General features: G+C 39.5%; 1 protein-coding gene across 4 annotated transcripts in view; it reads right to left on the bottom strand.

The window, feature by feature from the left end:
* The window catches only part of Slc44a1 (solute carrier family 44 member 1), a 224,334-nt gene that overhangs the window by 147,319 nt on the left and 56,683 nt on the right, over positions 1–20,332 (bottom strand). For all 4 annotated transcript variants that reach the window (XM_045141826.1, XM_045141828.1, XM_045141827.1 and 1 more), the window contains exon 3: positions 11,404–11,546. In XM_045141826.1, the coding sequence (XP_044997761.1) occupies positions 11,404–11,546 (143 nt within the window). The remainder of the gene's footprint in view (positions 1–11,403; positions 11,547–20,332) is intronic.

The following is a 20,332-nucleotide window of genomic DNA, read 5'->3' as shown; positions in this document are numbered from 1 at the left end:
TATACAGGGTAGGAGTTAACCACATCATGTAAACTACTAGTTTCATATCACGTAGTATCAGTCTGGCTTATGGGGTGGGGAGCTAATGAGTAAGCCAGTCATATGACAAAGTTCCAATAAAATTGTGAACAATGGGGCTCACGTGAGCATCTCTAGTTGGCCATATTCTGTTTGTATTTTTCCACATAACTGATCTACAAGTTATGTCTCCAACTGTATATTGCTCACCCTCTTCATGGATAAGAACAATGTACATTTTTTTGCTGGCTGATTGAAACTTCTGTCCTTTCCCTGAAATATACCACACCTGGGGACAGTAGCTTTCAGCAATCCTTGTGAGTCCTTCCAGCAAATAACAACTAAGCTCTGAACCTGCAGCTGTGTCAGAAGCAAACTCTAAGCCTTTTCACTTCACAGGTGCCCTCAACTCACACACCCAGGCATACACACAAACAGGTGACTACTGGCTGCCTACAAAACTCACAGCAAGTGGTTAATAATTACCTCAAGTATATTACAAAGGTCATCAACTCTGAGCTCATGCACCAGGAGAAAAACTTGTTAAATTATTAAGGTTAACTTGCAACCAGTTCCCACAGTGAGATTCTAGACTGGGCAAGTGTCCCCACTGTCTAGCTTAGATGTGACAAACATATGCAGCTAGTCCCGCAACAAAAAGAAAAACCAGTCACCCTGTCCTTGCTTAGCTGCAATCATGTGGTCTAATTCTGTTAAGCAGCTTTTCACTTCCTAATTTAGAATGTGTAAAACATTTCACTTGCAACTCCTGCATTTTCGAAAGTATGTAGTTAGACGGCTGTTTAGTATTAGCCACAGCAGGTATTTATCCGACAGGTAGAATCTCACCAATAATTACAGATATTACCTGTGAAGAGGTTATAAAAAATTCAAGCTAAGAAGTAATAGTCACAAAGTGTAACAAAAACATTTTCTAAAGATGTCTCTATAAATATGCCTTCTGAAAATTTAGATTTTACAATTTCTACTTCTTTCCATGAAGAAAAAGAGTTTTAGAAAATTACATAACATGGTAACTTTCAATTTAACCACAAATGTCATTTATTTCTGAATACTTATAAATCTGTGAATGGCAAGTCTATCAATAATGGTTCATGTGAGGTCTCTATCCCTGTTCTTTCTCATGATATGCTAAACTAAGTCAAGAAAGGAAAGCGTTTCATAGGAAATGAGGACTGTTTTCCCTCAAAGCAAAGCCAAAATCCTCAGACTGAGAACATGTCCATCTGTTCACACTTGTTCCTAAGTGTGGGAAGTGTGGGGATAAGTGGTGAGCTACTGGGCTGCTCTGAACAACACTGTGGAACTCATGCACTAGCTAAATGGATAAGCATACTATGTCTCGTCTTCTAAGTGCCAACTCCACATGACAGTCGAGGGCTCCTGCCTGTGTGTGCCTGTCTTCACCCAGCTAGCCTTCAACAATTCCAACCTGGTAGAATGCAAGTCTTGTACTAAACCCCAACTGCCTACCTGGAACTTCAAATATGCCAACAATTACATAGCCCTTGAGATCTCAGTCATTGGACGAGGCTCTTGAAAGACACACTCAACTAAGACTCAAAAGGCTGCTCAGAGATTCATAATGAGAAGGACTGGTCCAGTGTTACTGGAGGAAAGGAGTCATAAGCCATAGATACAGACTACATGTCAGTCAGCAAGGAAACACCTTAGTCCTAAAGTCACAGGAAGCTTAATTTTTTCACTTGTTTTTGCAGGTGTGTGTGGTATGTACTGCATGCACATGTGTGTGCAAATGCACAGAGACCAGGAGAAAACTGGGTATCCTTTTATCATTCATTCATATATTTCTTTCTTTGAGGTAGGGTCTCTCTCTGAACCTAGAGCTAATGCCTTTCAGGGAACCCTAGTGACTCTTTCTCTTCCTCCCCCAAAGCCCCCACCAATTGGGGTTATAGACGCTCATGGCCAAGCCCAGCCCTTTTACATGGGTACTGGCAAACTGAACTTGGTGGTCTCTAGTCTAAAAGGCCCCCAGGTTTAAGCAGCAAGCATTGAACTACTGAGCCATTTTCCCTGCCATGGAACTAAAAGTTTGAAGCTTAAATGCACTAGGGAAACTATTCATTCCCCACAACAAAGTACTGCAGCCCTGCCAATACTTGTGGCCTTATGAAACCTGGACATGAGAACCAGCTACAACATGCTCTACCTACAGACCTCTGATTTATAGAATTGTGCTGTTTTCAACCACTAAGTTTACAGTAATTTGTTCCAGTGGCAGTACAAAGCTAATATAATGGTAGTTCTAGTCCTACCATTAAATTGCATTATTTTTTTTCTCTCTCTACCAGATGTTGATAGGAACCTAAGAAACCAGTTACACAGTATCCAATAGATAACAACATATAAGATGTTCCACAATGTGCTGTCATTTCTCTTTGCAGATTGTCTTTCTTACTAGAATGCAAACTCTTTAAGGACAGAAAGCATGAATGTCTATTTTTCTTCGCAATATATTTCATTAATATAAGTACTATATATTACTTGTAGAAAACTTTAAAAAAAGATAGGAGATAAAAATCAACCCATAGTTCAACAACAATACTATTAAGATTTTCACTTCATTCTATTTTAATTACTACATGGACATTTTACATGTCAATAAAATCATTGTACATACACTGTGGTGGTTTGATTCAGGTTTCCCCTATACACTTACATGCTCTGAATACCAGGTACCCAGCTGGTGGCCATTTATAAATTGCAGCCTCCTGGAGGTGATAAATTTTGGGAGACAGGCTTATGGGTATTATAACCAGCTTCCCTTTGCCAAAGTTTGACACACTCTACAGCTGCTGTTGTCGACCTGATATTGGTTAGTGTTGGCCAGAAGGTAATGTCCACCCTCTGCTCATGCCATCAATTTCTCCTGTCATCATGGAGCTTTACCTCAAGTCTGTAAGCCAAAATAAACCCTTTCCTTCCACACGCTGCTTCTGGTTGTATGCTTGTCACAGCAACAGTAAAACTGGTACTGAGAAGTGTTATCATTGATGCTGGAAACCTATGTGGATTTTAGCCTTTTGGAACTGATTTGTGGGAAGAATGTGGGTAGATTTTTAAACCTTGGCCTAAGAGACTCCTTACAGTTCAGTAAGTACAGCTTGATGGGCCATTCTTGTCAGAGTTGAATGACATGAATGCAGTATATGGACTGTGAGGTTTGGCTTGTGAGGGTGAGGAAGAGCTTTGCCTGCACTGGGCTAGAAGCAATTTGTGTGAGAAGCTTGCTGTTATGCCCGTGTCCTGAGAACTTGAGCAGGGTTGCATTGTGTAGAAATGGACTGGTGTTAGCAGAGAGATGTGACACAGAAAGAAGCCCTTCAGTATACAGCAATTTAAGTCACATCAAAAGGAGGAGGAGGAAGTCCTACTTACATAGGCACAAAGAATTAAGTAAATGGACACTCAAAAAATTATTCTAGTAAACTTTGTCTGTATTTTCTAGTTCTTTTTCAAACAGGAACAACTATATGCAGTCAATAAGACTTGATAACTCTTTGAAAAGTCTTCCATAGAGGTTATATCAAGCAGGGTGGTAACCCATACTCAAGAGGCTGAGACAGGAGGATTATGAGTATAACACCAACCTAGGCTACATAGTGACAACCTAGGCTACACAGTGACATCCAAACCAGCCTTATCTGAATTGAATGGCCTGCTCCAAAAAAAAATAAAAATGCATGTTTTAATATTGATTAAAGGAAAATGTTCTCTATAACATAAATGGTTATGTGACAATATGGGATAAGGAAGCTGATAATCATTTTAAAGAGCAAATAGACTCTTCATATTGGTATAGTATCACTACGTATAAAATCTAATCACTAACCTATATAACCTATATAACCTATATAAGCTAAGTGAAGATTGTGGATAGACTGGATCAGACACACCAGACCCACAGAACTCTGACCTTTAAGGGTGATCAATCAGTGGCCACTGATGTCCTATTTTGTATCCATGAAGAGATTATGACAAAGGAGTTTCTCTAAAATAAGACCACTGTTCATGGGGTAGTGTTACTTAAAAGCTATCAGTCTGGAAGTAGGTATGTTTCTGTAAATACAGAAAACACACACAGTTTTTTAAAAAAATTAACTATGAAATGAGAACAATGTAGTTCATTATCACAGTTTACATTTTTTTAATCTGAAAGATAGAAATAGACAAATTTTTGCCTTCAAATTATTCAAAGTCCTCACAGATTACATGGGATAGGTGCTTTGGTTCCTTTTAGTTTCTACTTAACCCTCGTCTTTTCTCCTGCATGTTCCCCTGGACATTTTTCCCTTTTAAATGATGGGAGGAATCCCCAAAATGAAAAAGGTACAAAACTAGAATCACTGCATAGCTCAACAGAGATGGTGTGTATCAGAACATAATGCAAAGGGCTCTAGACTGAGTGAGAGTAGAGAATTAGCCTGCTGTCACAGTCACCATGCCAGAGCAGGTTTCTGCACCCATGCATTTATCTAACCAAGGGCTGAAAAGATTAGGAAAAAAAAATGCTTACTATTCCCTAAAGACTATAGTATAGTAGATAATTAACTTTGTATAAGGCATCATAAGTAATCTAGAGATGATTTAAAGGAGGGTGTACATGAGTTATATGAAAATACCATGCCATCTATAATACGGGCTTGAGCATTGTAAGTGTGTGTCTTGAAACCATTCCTCCTAGGACACAGAGGGATGACTGTGCTTGTCTTCAAGTCCCTCACATTTCTCAGGTTCCAAGTTCTTTACTCATATAATAAAGGGACCCAGTGATTTCAAGTTTCCTTCCAGTGTAAATACTGTAAGCCACTAGCTTACAAAATTAATGAGCATCATTAAGAGAAAAGAAATGCAACACATTCTAGTTCTGTTTTTTACTCAATGCCCTGCTTAAGATTATGCAGAAAATGCAAAAAAGGATGTCAAGTAAGATTTCCCCCTTATACACCTTACTCATACATGGATGCTATCATGCCCCTTGGCCCTCTAGTTCCTTTACACCTTATTAACAAACATCTCAAGTCTGAGAGGCAAGTTAGGGGGTATGGAGCTTTCATCATTGACTGGGACTTTAAAAGACTTCCTTAGAGGGGAGAAAATAGTTTAAAAAGAAAATGAGCCTTGTGCCAACGTATCTTCAGAACCTATATGAAAAATCAATTCTGGTAAGTAAGATGCACTTTGAAATTTTCTTGGAGTATCAAAGAAAGTAGACACTAAGTAAGACTATTTGCAGGAAAAAGAACTGAGTTCCAATGATTTAATACCTAAATCAAAACAATTAAGAGCCTGGAAGATGGTTTGGTGGATAAAATGTTTGCCAAGCAAGTGTGAGCACCTGAGCCTGGTAAAAACCTAGGTAAAGCTGGCCACTATAGGGCCTGCATCTGTAATTGCTATGTGCCTATGGCAAGAAAGAAGGCAGAGAAAGGAGAAACAAGTCAAAGTTTGTGGGACAGCTAGCAAGATGAACACAGTGATGAACAAGGTAGAAGGTGAGGACTCAAATTCAATATTGTCCTCTGACCTGTGCATGTGCCATGCAAACATACACACACCATAGAAACACATCTCCCCATTTATCACAGAAATACACACACATCCCAAAAATTAAAAGCAGTTTCTTACCTGTACTCTCCCACACTTATGGTTAAGAGTCATTGCCACCTCTCCATAGCCTCTCCCATGAGTCCACAAGGCCTCACCATGTCTCAGTAGAAGCACCTCATGCCACCCTTCCCCCAAAGGCCACCCCACCCCACGCCACCCCTCCCCCACCCATTCCTGCCCCATTTTCCTCAGCCAGTTCAGGTATCTAAGCACTGAAAAGGTACATCCCTGCTCTGCCCAAACTGATACTGAAGACAGGGGCCTGCCTCCTCAATTTGAAGACTCCTGTTCTGAGATGGGAATGCTCCCAGCATACACTCTACCATTACGTGACCCCAACGATCATTAGGCTCTCACTGAGCCCTAATCAACAGTGCTACCAGATCTCAGGCCATGGACTTCCAAAACTTGGAGCTAGTGAGTTCTTTTCTTTATATTAAGGAAAGTGATAATGTACACATATATTCTACAGATGCTTACATATTATAGATCAGAAATTGCAGACAATTTAGACCATCGTAGAAGAGATCGTATTTGGGAGATGCCAATCAGGGTTTAAATATATTATGACTACCCTTTCCCACCACCAAATATCTGGCTCTAAGTCCTAGCCATGTTTGGTAGTATCATTACTACTACTGCTCAGCTAGGACAAAGCAAGTCATTCCCCAGGTTGGGCTTTAGTTGGCCTTCACAGTATTTGATAGGATGCTTTACAGTGGAAGTATGTTTAAATATTCTAAGTTCCTTTAGTCTCTGGCACTTCAAAGTCCTAAGACAAGGAACTTTTCTGAGTTGACCCAGCTTACCTACCCATAAATATCTGTATCTGTATCTACCCTTATCTGGACCTTTCTTTTTTTTTTTTTTGGTTTTTCAAGGTAGGGTCTCACTCTGGCTCAAGCTGACCTGGAATTCACTATGTAGTCTCAGGGTGGCCTCGAACTCACGGCGATCCTCCTACCTCTGCCTCCCGAGTGCTGGGATTAAAGGCGTGCGCCACCACGCCCGGCTGGACCTTTCTTTATTCTCAGTGTAGAAACGAAACAACTTAAAACATTTTAATCCATGTAAAGTTGAGGCTTTCCCATATCTCATAAAATACTGTCTGTTTCCTTTGTAACCTTATTACTACAACTAACATATTATGAGTCAAAAGTACTACTTGTAGAAAGACATGACAAATAAGCAAATATAACATTGCTTTTTGTCTTTACTAATAATGGAATTCTTATAGTCATCTTAAACATTCATGTAACTTCCATCCTTCTAAGAGACTACACAGACATCACCTCCATGATTATACTACTTAGGGGTGAAACATCCCATCTTTCCAGATGACTACTAGAGACATCACTGGCGTAGTTTCCATCTTTTTAGGAGACTTATGGCTATAATTTCATGATTGTACTACATAGAGGTATAAGTGTCATACTTCTAGGAAACTATTATGGACATCACTTCTATGATTACACTACAAATAGGTACAGCTTCCATTTTTACTAGGTGTATAACTTCCATCTTTATTACAGTTAGTACTAGGGGTGTAACTTCCATGTTTCTGGGAGACTTGAGATGTTCTCTATTGATTCTCTCATTCATTCTGAAGGAGTAGACTGCTATATGGAAAGACCTCCGTGGCCTGAGTCATCTCCAGCGGTAACCAGGAAGGAGCTAGAGCCCTCAGTCCAACAGTGCTCAGGGAACCACAATAGAAGCCTGGAAGGAAAGCCTCCCACCCCTGAGCCTCAGATGAACAGCAGAATCACAGCCTTTCTGCACAACTGAGGCTGCAGACCAGGCAATTCACATCTAGATCCCTGAACCTACAGACATTGACAAGTGTATCTTGCTTTAAAATCTAAGTTTATGGTAATATTGTTAACTAGCAACTGATAATTAGTGGACAGAAACAACATGATTAGAGAGTGAAATGAAGGCAATAGAATAATGAGTACAAGATAGGAAAGGTCAGGCAATCAAAGTCAAGGGAAGCTTAGTATGGGATAAGGTTATTTGCAAACACTCCAAAAAAAGGTCAACTATGAGATCCAGTGTGTTCAAAGATTCAGATTAGCAGACAGGAGGAAGAACCAGCACTAAAGTGGAATCAACTGAGTGTCATGAACAATAATATCACCACATTGAAGAACTTTGAGAGCAGACTGGATAGGTGAAATGGGTCCAGTTCTCAAGAAGCCTGGAAGGGCAGGGGCTGAATGGGCTCATCTTTGATAGTGTATACCACACCAGGATGGCAAAGGTTCTTGAACAGGGAAATGACAACTAATAGGTCTGTTTCTAAAGAACTTAATCCTATCACAGCATAAAAGGTGGAGGTGATTAGAGATAAGGAGACCAAGAATAGATATGCTAAGCACAATAGTCTTCAAGAGAGGCTAACAAACAAGTGGGGGAAAGGTTCACATTCATTAATAATCAAAGACATGCAAATTAAAACCATAAAGCACTATTCTTCCAGTTTATCAAATTAGTAAAGAATAAAACTAATAATACTAGCAAAGATAAGGCAATCTCAGGCACTGTTGGTGGGGATGTAAATGGAGCAATCTTTACAAAAAGCCATTCTGCAATACATTAACAATCTGAAAATATTCAGATCCTCAACCTCCGTAATTCACTCCTTAGAGTTAATTTATTTACTTATGTAACAAGCACTGAATGAAGTGCCTGCTCCATTCCAGGCACTTAAGGTAGACACACATTCGAATAATTATCAAAAAATATGATAGTATCAACCCCATGGTGAGTACCAGTAACCGCACTGAGGAGGGTCCCCAGTAAAAACGGAGTAGGGAGGAAGAGAATGGTACCAACACATGATTTGTACATACATAGTTTCTACTTAATAAATACAGAAGTATAATTATATATATTGCAGGTCACAGTGAGAAATTTCTTTTAAATGCTTGGTTTACGTTGTGAGATCAAAAATTACTTCTCTTAAGAAGTTGTGTGTGGCTGAGGAGGAGTAGAATTTGGCCACATGAAAACTGGGAGGAATTATTTTCTAACAAAAGCAACAATAACCTTAGAAGAGAGAATCAGTTGTATTCAAGATTTTCAAGGACTTGTTTGTTGACTTATTCAACAAATATGCATGAGTGTCAATTGACGACTAGGTACTGCAACAGGGGATGTGAATGAGGAAGGGAGAAAGCAATCAAGGTAACAGCAGACAACACAGATATAAAAGCACTCCACTAACTGTGGAAGGACCTGGCATTCACAATGATGCCAATATAGATGGAAAGAAGCCAATGCTTGTGGCAGGAAAAGAAGAAGATGGAGCACAGTTAACAAACACAAAGACTGCTGCCTTCCTCTCACTTTCTAAGTCCAAACACAGTGTAGACTTGCCTGAGAAGATACGTTCAAAACTTTATCAGTCACTAGAAAGAATTACCACTTATACACAAAAATATTTAAGATGGATTAACACAAAAAGGTTATATAAAAAGAAAGGGTTATAATGCAGAGAAGACGAAGTGGAGGTTGAACATAAATATGTGTACATGAGTTAAGGATAAGCTGTCCCTGGGAACCATGGATACATCTTCGACTATGCGAGGTAGTGGCTCTTTCTCTGAGTAAGTTACAACTTTTCTTTGCAAGTGGACGCATTATAAACAGAATAATCCAAGGGTCTGAAATCTGTCCTACTAGTCTGATAGCCCATCATAAGATGAAGTATAGAGAGTGGCATTTACACAAACCTTATGATAAGTAAATGGTTGGAGACATTAGCAAGTGATGGAGACAGCAATGAAATGATCAAGATCCCTACAAACAGTGGACCTGAAGGAGGACAGCACTGTTCCTCCAGTGGCCTTGGTTATCTCAATGCCAGTATTACACTTGGTATATAACTGTATCAGAGTCAAACAACATCTTACAGCACAAATGGTACTTAAAAAATAAAAGGGAAAACTTGGAGCTGAAGAGATAGCTTAGAGGTTAAGCACTTGCCTGCAAAGCCAAAGGACCCAGGTTCGATTCCCAAGGACCCACATAAGCCAGATGCACAAGGTGGCACATGCATCTGGAGTTTGTCTACAGTGATCGAAGATCCTGGCATGCTGTTTCTTTTTTCTCTCTCTCTACATATATATAATCTCTCTCTCTCTCTCCATAGATATAATACATATATTCTCTCTCTATCAAATACATAAAAATAAAATAATAAATTTTTAAAAAGGAAAACTTAAACAAAATTAACATAAGTTTTAAAACCTCCATGAGTCCAAAATTAATTCAAAGCAAAAAGTAAATAGCAAAGATGGATACTCTTGTATAAGTAATAACATAAGGTCTAAAATTGCATTAATTCCATGAGGCAATTTTAAAGGCCCTTGAATGTAACAATGTTCCAAATTGCTCAGAGTACAATTTCCCCTTCTGTAAAGGATGTGGGTGCACTCCAAGAGAGCACTACAACTACACCAGAGGCCTGGCTGCCCACTTGCCCCATGACTGTGACAGAACCACTTCTGTATCTTGGAGCCTCTGTTACTCCTGCATCAAGGAGGGCTGGATGCTTGTTAACTGTGGCATGCTGAACAAAAGTCCACTGTTTAAAATTTCACTATTTAAAATCTGCTTTACTTGATCTGCATTATCTCATCTTCCTTAAAGGGAGGAATGGCTCTGAGAAATGACTGAATTTCTTAGTCTGTGAAATCCTCAACTTAACCTTATATAGAAGGGCCAAGGTTCAACCAACAGGCTAATATAATTACTACTGTATAATTATTGCTAATTTTCTTCCTGAAAGATACTTCCTATAATCTAAACTACTCTTATTTGCTATCTTTTCCTATAGAGTATATTAGACTGATGAGCATTGTTACCTTAAAATTAGTTTTGTTAATTTTGAAGGCCTGGTTTGATACTTGAAATCATCCAATGAGTTTTGATGTAGTATAAATATGCAATCTGAACTATTGGCATCATACATAAAATCGGTTTTAGATGAAATGTATTTTATACACAGACATTAAGAAGGAATAGCTTTTTGTTTTTCCCCAGTTTTCCGAGGTAGGGTCTCACTCTAGCTCAGACTGACCTGGAATTCACTACGGAGTCTCAGGGTGGCCTCGAACTCACGGTGATCCTCCTACCTCTGCCTCCCGAGTGCTGGGATTAAAGGCGTGCGCCACCACGCCCGGCTAGGAATAGCTTTTTTGAAGAAAAAAGGCAATTAAATCAGGAATTGCATGAAATCCAAAGGATGAATATTGAGAACCCAAAACAAATGTTCTAATCTGAGAAGAAAAATGTATCTTTTATAAAACTGAAAAGTACTGTATACTTATAAATGCTGCATTACAAACTATTACTTTATAACTTTAATAATATCTATTACCATCCCTCTGTCTCCCAGCAAGTATAATCGTAAGAAAGAAAATATGATGTTGTTTTCAGGAGAAAAACTTGTACATAATCTAAAGGCTAATGGGAAGACAACATGTAGGGTGAACATTTCAATCCATGACTTTTTGTGCCCACTATACCCTAAAAGTAGCCCAGCTAACATGGCCAGTTCTGATTGCCAGAGAATACATTTGTCCAAAAAAAGTAGGAATGATTCAAGTCCACAACAGAAGGTACGCAAAAATAGGTATTATCTTTAAGGCAGTAAGAAAAGCAGGATTTTCTCTGTGCTTCCTTCAAAGTGTTCAGTGTTCAGCATTGCAATAGTCTACTCACTTCCGGTGGGTGTGGTCCATGCCACTGTTTGGTACTGCTTCCAACTTTGCATTTCTTTGCCCACAGATATTTCCATAGCTGTCGTATCCTGACACTAGTCTTGCTGCTGCACCTGTTGCTACTGAAAAGCCACAAATAAATCCCTAGGAAAGAAACAGAAAAAAAGAACACACAAATAAACCATTTCAATAGCAACAGTCACTACTTGATACAATAATGAGGTTTTTTGTCTGCTGAAGGGAACAAAGAGCTATCTTTCCTTATAGCAAACACTACTCCACTGTTTTCTCTGGACTGCTTACGAAGAGCACAAAGACATCCACAGGGAAATACTTTTTACTACCATGACAAAACAATCCTAAGCTTCCACATTATAAGATGGCCTTTGTGCTTAATAATAATAAATACTACTACCACCACCACCACCACCACCACCAATAATAATAATAATAGCAGCTTCTCTGTATCAGACATCTACTCTGTGCCAGGCTGTGTACAAGGTATTTATCATGCACTATCTCTAATCTTCATGATGTAGAAACTGAGGCCCAGATAAGTTAAACAAGTTACCTGAGGCCACTGAAGCTAAAAGAGAGCAAAGTATAGAATCAAACTCAGCTCTCTTCATTCTTGAGTTTTATTTGGTTGGAAAGGGTATTGTTAAATAAACAACAAAGGAGAAAAGGAAACAACAGCCAAGAAGAGTAAATATGTGGTGTTCAAATCATCATCCCTTCAGTGCACACAACACGTGTCTTTCCTGCAATAAAGGTGTTTACCAGTCAAAGAATTACATGGGGAGGCTCTGACATGTTCTTAATACTGGACACTGGGGGGAGTAAATGAAGTGCTGGCTTCATGTTCTGCACAAGCCATTGTTTCATGGGAATGTTCTTCATTCCAGTACCAAAGGCACCTCAGGACCACATGGCACTTGCTAAGTCAGACATAGGCTGACAAAACCATGAAAGTCTACCCTCAGATGTACTATACTAGGCAAAAGGACCCCAAGTACCATACATCACCACTGATAAATTGCGTACATAGGGGCAAGACTTGGATTAAGAAACAATGGGGGCTGGAGAGATGGCTTAGCGGTTAAGTGCTTGCCTGTGAAGCCTAAGGACCCCGGTTCAAGGCTCAGTTCCCCAGGTCCCACGTTAGCCAGATGCACAAGGGGGCGCACGCGTCTGGAGTTCGTTTGCAGTGGCTGGAAGCCCTGGCGTGCCCATTCTATCTCTCTCCCTCTATCTGTCTTTCTCCCTGTGTCTGTCGCTCTCAAATAAATAAAAAATGAACAAAAAATATTTAAAAAAAAAAAAGTAACAATGGGCCACCTGGTTATTAAAAGAACATGAGCTCTTGTTATCTATAGTAGTGAATGAGGCAAAGATGATCACTGCTTAGCTCATCCTAGCCAACTAGCATCAGTTCTTAACCTAAATCATGCTGTTGGGTCTCGGGCTACATGGGTAATACTCCATGCACATGCAACAGTATTTCCTCCTCAAGTATACTTACCAAAAATATTATTCTAAGTAGCTTTTTACATTTCATTGTGGAGGTAGAGAGGTGAGACATATGGGCAGAGCTCTATTCAATAGAAACCTCTAAACACTACATTTTGTAAGAAAGATGACTAAATAAAGAGGCTATGACCAATTTCCTATTTTCTGACTAATCCTGGCCACATGATTTCAACTTTCTATCTTAATTTATTCACCTGTAAAGTGGAGATAAAGAGTATATAGTTCATGAGGCTGTAGTAAGGATTATATGACAAATTTTCTGATGGCGAGAAATCTACTAGACACTCTAGTAAGAGCTTAATAAATAGCTACTGTTAACATTAGAAATAAGAATGTCTATAAGGAAGAGACTGTGAGCTTCAGGTTCACTTAAATCTGTTATCAATGGGGTTCTGGAGACTCCATTTTCTACTTGGGCAATCTTGGACAAACTTGCTTAACTCTATGTCTCTGTTTATACCCATCTACAAATTGGGACTAAAGCCCACTTAACCCAAAGGCTGTTTTATGACATAATACATGTAACACGTACGTCTCACTAAATGTTGGTACTCTGCTACATTAATGCAATGGCTCAGCAGTCAGCACCAAGCCTAGGCATAGCCGGTCAGGAGTTACTCATTCTCACTTCCCTATTGCCTTTCTCTCCGGAGGACCAGGCCCATCTTTTCTCAGGCTAAGGCATGAGAAAAAGCACACCATTTTAAGAATATCCTTCAAGCCCAGATTAGGAAATCATGTACTGAGCAAAAACGCCCAAAGGAAGGGTAAATATAGAAAGTTTCATGATGAATCGTTCTGCTATTACTGGGTTCCTCTGGAATGACTCTCTATGGTAAAAGCCCTATTCCCCAGAACATGATGATACTGGGTAATGTGTCTTTAACAAGTGAACCTAGGATGCCTTCAGGTCATTGAATGTGTGCCTTGGAGGGAACTGTAGGACCCTAGCTCCTTCCTCTTCATGTTTTTTACTCCCTTGGCCTGAAGTGAATGGCTTTGCTCTGCTACATGGTCTTATATCCTCAGGCTCCAAAGCAATAGGGCCAACCAATCACTGACTACAAAATCCAAAACTATGAGCAGAAATTAACCTTTTCATTTGTAACTGATTGTCCCGGGTACTCACTATAGTAACAGAAGTCTTACCAACACTTGTTCCAATCTATTTCTTTAACAAGAAACATCATAGAGTAATAAAAGGAGTGAATGGGATTAGTATTCAGAAAGATCTGGATTTAAACTCTCTACCACTTATTACCTGTGCAAAATAGACCCAATTACCTACATAGAAAGTGCTTTCTCTTTCTCTCTAGCAGAGTAATACCACCTATCTCACAGCATAATGATGAGAACTAAATGAGACAATGCTGATCCAATCCCTGGCTAAGAGCCTGCTACATGGCAGGTGATCGATAAATGGCAGCTGTTAATAGTAAATTGGAATGGGAAACTCACTCTAAAGAGGTTAACAACAGAAACTGGAAACTAACAAAACCCCCTACAGTTCTCTACTTCATAACATAATTTCCTAGGGGGCAAGAGCTGAGTAATAATGTCAGTAATTTTGCTATCACACCAAAATATTTTCATGCCACAGTTATCGTCTTTCCCTACTAGTTTAGAAGAGCAAAATGGTTACATAATTAAAAGGTTATGCTCCTCCTTCACTGTTTATAGGGATTTTTTTCTTATGTTTGGTGTTTGTGTTACAGATTCCTTTAAACAGTTTTGATTTCCCTTCCTGACTGTTTTTTAACAGTACTGTTGGATATGTGGTATCACTTGCTTTTTTTTTTTTTTTTTTGATAGGGTCTCACTCTAGCCCAGGCTAACCTGGAATTCTCTAGGTAGTCTCAGGGTGTCCTTGAACTCATGACAATCCATGTACTACTGTCTCCCAAGTGCTGGGATTAAAGGTGTGTGCCACCATACCTGGCCCTGTGGTGTAACATTTATTTTCCTTTATCCTAAACTACCTCCAATTCTTCTGGGATGTGGAAGGATTTAAATTACAAATGTTACATATGTGTGCTAAAATGAGACATTGATGTATTTTCATATAGGTCATTTAAACTTCCAGAATTGTTATAGGGTAGTATAAGAAGCTACCATAGGGAAAGAGGGAGGACAGCAAGTTAATAAGGTAGGAAAAGACCATGCCTATTTTCCCAGGGACTTCCCCCATGGTACAAGCACTGACAATACAGAAGTAGGCCAAATCTAACTGGAATCACAATCTCCTTAAAAAGAAAAATGCTGGGCTGGAGAGATGGCTTAGTGGTTAAGCACTTGCCTGTGAAGCCTAAGGACCCCAATTTGAGGCTGAGTCCCCAAGACCCACATTAGCCACATGCATAAGGGGGCGCACGCGTCTGGAGGTTGTGGCTGGAGGCCCTGTTGCGCCCATTCACTATCTTTCTCTATCTGACTCTTTCTCTCTCTATTACTCTCAAATAAATAAATAAATAAATGTTTTTTTTAAAAAAGACAAATGCTAAAGTCCAAAGGCAGGAAGCAATACATTTTCAGAAGTAAAAAAGTATCATACATGAAATTTAAACAGGGTGAGAGAAATTTTACAGAATACATTCAGTAATTTAATGGCTTCATGGAGGGGAGAGAAAAGGTGTTCAGCAGAAGGAAATCACATTAATGAAGGAAATGATACAGAGAATGAGGAGAGCCACTATAAGCATGGAGCAAGAAGCAATCACTGGAGAGAGAGAGCAAGCCTGTTACTGAGAAAGAGAAACATGGCTAAAATCTTAAATGACTGATCTACTGTTTTCTGAGTTGCTATTGTGAGGGACAGAAGAGGAGCAGAAAAACCTGCTCACAACTGAGGTGACTCAGATCAGATAAAGGCATAAAGGGACAGTGGGCACAGGCAACCTGACAGTGTTTACTGCCTTTGTGGAGAAAGGCCACTTGCTAATGGTAAGCTGTGCTCAATTCCCTTTATGTCATAAGGTCTAGCTCTACTTAAGTAAGGACTTTTGCTTAGTGCCATTTACTATTGGTCAAAAAAAGAGATACATGTTTATTTTACAAGCTTGTTTGACTTTCACACCTAGAACGTTTTACTAAGCAACTGGGCAGAGCAGATGGTCTTGCTGAGGATGGAGAGAAAGCAACAAAACATGAGGGGAGGGTACAGGAAGCAAGATAAGGACATGCTGAAACACTGTGAAATAATAAATGGGGGAAAATGAGTTGGGTATAGCTGTGTCCTGGGAGTTAATGAAAACACACAGACTAGCTCCTTCCCAAACACTATGTCATTTACCTGTACAGAATATCCTGTATTATAATCATAGCTTGAGTTCTGTCTCCTAGTAACTGATTTTTAAGACCAGCAGTAATACTTGGCTTCTGTTCCTCTTCTTTTTTTTTTTTAAATTATTTATTTATTTATTTGAGAGCGACAAACACAGAGAGAAAGACAGATAGAGGGAGAGAGAGAGAATGGGCGCGCCAGGGCCTCCAGCCTCTGCAAACGAACTCCAGACACATGCGCCCCCCTTGTGCATCTGGCTAACGTGGGACCTGGGGAACCGAGCCTCGAACCGGGGTCCTTAGGCTTCACAGGCAAGCCCTTAACCGCTAAGCCATCTCTCCAGCCCTCTGTTCCTCTTCTAAGAATCTTGAGACCAGGAAGGATAGGTTCTAGCAGATGAGGAAGGAAGAACCTAAAGGACTGGCACCAACTCATGCAAAGAAACCAATCAATAGATAAATGATGGAACAGAAGAGGATTTCATAAAGAGCTTAAATCTAAACTCCTTGGTCTTGTGAATCATAAAGAATGGTCTTTGAAAATGTACATTAAATGTACAAAAATAGATAAATGATAAATTTACACCTTTGGCTAGTAGCTAAATTCACAGATTCCTTTAAAGTTTAAGAACACACTGCTATAAGAGGAAGCAGGAAAAAACGGCTAATTGAAGTCTAGGAAACATCTATTCATTAAGGATTTATTAGCCTGAAAAAAAATCAAAGTTTATCATGAGACTCTAGAACCAGAAAGTTCATAAAAAGAAAATAATAGGACATGAAAGAACAGAATCTGAAACTTAGTTTCATGGATACCTAGAAATAAATAAGCCAACCAACCACAGACAGAATATAACAGGACTGAATCTGGCTTTGCCACTAACATGCTTAATAAACTGAACATTCTGAGCCCTTTTTCTTTCCAGTCTAAGGACTGAACTAATTTCATCCATTAAGTTCTTTGTCCAGAATACTGATTCCAAGGGAAAGCAAACACAGAGGAAAAAAATGAGTAAAATTGCAGAGAGAAAGTATACATTATTTGATTTACCACAATGATAGAAAAAGTGAGATTAAAGACAAGTATAATTAAACTATTTTACTTGAAGATGATTAAAATGGGACTTGACATAATGGCACAATCTATAGTTCCAGCACTCAGAAAGTTGAGGCAGGAAGACTGAGTTCCAGGCCAGTCTGACTACCTAATAAAACCTTGCCTCAAAAATCCAAAAACCAAAAATGTAGCAAAATATATGCTATATACTTTTTACTGCTATTATTTAAAATAAAAGCAATAGAAAAAAAATTAAATGGACTTAACAAATGGTAGTTACTTGGGCCAAGTGAGCTTCCAATAATTTCTGGCATGCTGTTCTTTCTATTCTATGATCCTGGGAAAAAGAGACGATCAAACAGGTAACTCAATACTGCAGTGACCCTCTCACTTTGTGCTGTATGTTCAACCACAGTTAACAAGGTAGAAATAACATGCCCCAGGAGCTAGAATAATGCTTTAAGATATAAAAGGTTCTTGAAAGCGGTCTAAAGGGACACTGTGATGGTTTGATTCAGGTGTTCCTCATAAACTTAGGTGTTCTAAATGCTAGAGTTCTCAGCTGATGGAGATTTGGGAATTAACACCTCTTGGAGGCAGTGTATTGTTGGGGGCAGGCTTATGGGTGTTATAACCAGCTTCCTCTTGCAAGTGTTTGGCACACTCTCCAATTGCTGCATATCTAAAAGTGCATGCTCTTATTCAATAGTTCCCCAAGCCATTGCCCTTTCCTACTTATGTTCAATCCCTGTCAAGAGCAGCAGTGCCTAGCAGACTGCCCACACAAGATACAGGGTGGAGGTAGTCTTCGGACCTTTGTTCTGCATTCCATCCTTGCCTAGCTTCTGTCTTCACGCTAGATGAAGAAGCATTGCTAATCTGTTTGGCCAATCTCAGACTTTGATTGAGACCACGTTTTACTGTCAAATGAGATGACTGTGTCCCAAAGATACATGTCCTAAATAAAATCTTCTGTTGCTCTAGAGTCCAGGCAACAAAGTAGAGTCTAACCCTAGAAACTTTCTTCCTCTCTTCTTATGGCTCAATTCTACCACTGTGAAATCTTGGACAAGATATTGAACATATCTCTGTGTGGTTTTCTTAACTGTAAAAGGAGAAAGATAATAACTATAGTGCATAATTCCTTGAGTAATTGTAAAAATTCAGTAAGTTTCTATATGTCTGCCTTTCATGGTACCTAGCTCCTAGCTCACAGTAAGCAGGGATAACTCTCTTCCATGGTGGGCAACTCTGATAGGGTCAACCAGTCTCCAGTTGGTCCTGCCTTTCTATGCAGAAGCAGAAGGAGATGGAACTTGAGCTGAAAAACTATCCTGAACCTCCATAACAAGTCACTGCTGATTTTTCATCTGCCTACACTGTGAATAACCTCTACTAAATGTTACTGACCCTACTTTACTCTCTTTGTTCCTTTCTTTTATCATTATTTGACTGCAAGTTATTTTTAGCATGTATATATGTGTTCATATGTATGGGTGCACATGTGTGTATAGTACACACTGTGAGCATGTGGAGACCAGAGGGTTTTTCCTTAATCTCTCTCTACCTTACTGAGACAGGGTCTGTTAAACCCAAAGCCCACTGATACAGCTAGTTTACATAATGACTTGGTCTATAACCAGTTTGTCTCTGCCTCCTGATTACAGGGCAGGCTCCAATCACTACCTGGCATGTACATGGCTGCTAGGGATCTGAGCTCAGGTCCTCACACTTGTGCGGTGTGCTTTATCCACTGAGCCATATCCCTAGCCTCAACACTTATCTACTCTGTGGCCTCAGCCTCTCCAGAGTGGTCAGCCTAGAGTCTTTTCCAAACTATCTTCAATACTGGCTGCTAGGGCCATCTTTCTAAACCCAGGCATGATACTTCTTGCTCAAAACTTTTCTGTGGTTCATTAGCACACACCACAGGGTGTCAACCTTGGCTGTTCATCAGAGTCCCTGAGAGTTTTAACATAATCACTGAAGTGGGGTTCAGGAATGATATTTTAAAATCCAGCTGACTGTAATGTACAGCTAGCATTGAAAACTACTTGTCTACTACTTTATGAAAATGGAACATTTAAGTATAATGCTACACCAGACATGGTGGTTACACAACTGTGACCCTAGCACTTAGAAAGTGGAGGCAGGGGGATTCCAAATTCTAGCCCAACATTAGCCAGGCACGATGACATGTATCTGTAATTCCAACACTCAGAAAACTCAAGTGTCAAGTTGGGCAAGCCTTTCAGGCTGGGCTACACAAAACCCTGTCTCTTAAAAAGTTCAAACTCAGACGACAGCTTTCAGGAGTGTTGATACCAATTTACTTTGAAAATATGTTAGGTTGTAGACAATTCAAGCACATAAAACCTTGAAATGAGAGGAGAAAAAAGAAAGGTATAAATAATGACAGAGAGATGGACACATGTAAGTAAAGATTTAATGGTGAAGACAAGTGAAAAATGACATCTTAAAATATATAAGAACTAGAGCACAGGTGTCAAGAACACTGGGAAACACAGGAAGAAAGCGCAGTATGAGCACTGGCTGTAAGCACTCTGACAAATTGTCTATACAATGAGCTTAAGAGAACACAGACAAGAGTTCCCAAGAAACAGGAAAGTGTGGAATATAGAATAATGATGTTCAACAAGTGTTAGCTGAGTATTCCTTTTTAAAAGTACAGACTAAGCACTCCTAATCTGAAAATGTGAAATGCTCCAAAATGTTTTGAGCACCAAGATGAGCCAAAAGTGGGAAGTCCCACAACGGAGCTGTGATGAGTTGCAGCCCAAATGCAAGTGCACTAAAAACAGTACATATAGTTACCTTCAGGGTATGTTATAGAGGACACTGTAAACAGAAGTGAATTTTATGTTTAGACTCAGGTCTCACTGCCAAGACACCTCATCATGTAAATGCAAACAGTCCAAAAAAATTTTTTTAAGCTGAGATTCGTAGCACTTCTAATTCTGAACACTTGGGATGTGAGATGCCACAGAATGGGATCCAAAGGGGTTAAAAAGAGTCCACATAAAAACAAATACTCAAACTAAAA

Source organism: Jaculus jaculus, chromosome 1, assembly GCF_020740685.1.
Source record: "Jaculus jaculus isolate mJacJac1 chromosome 1, mJacJac1.mat.Y.cur, whole genome shotgun sequence".
Classification (NCBI taxonomy): Eukaryota; Metazoa; Chordata; class Mammalia; order Rodentia; family Dipodidae; genus Jaculus; species Jaculus jaculus.
Note: the sequence above shows the minus strand (reverse complement) of the source record. Positions and strands in the feature narration are given on the sequence as shown.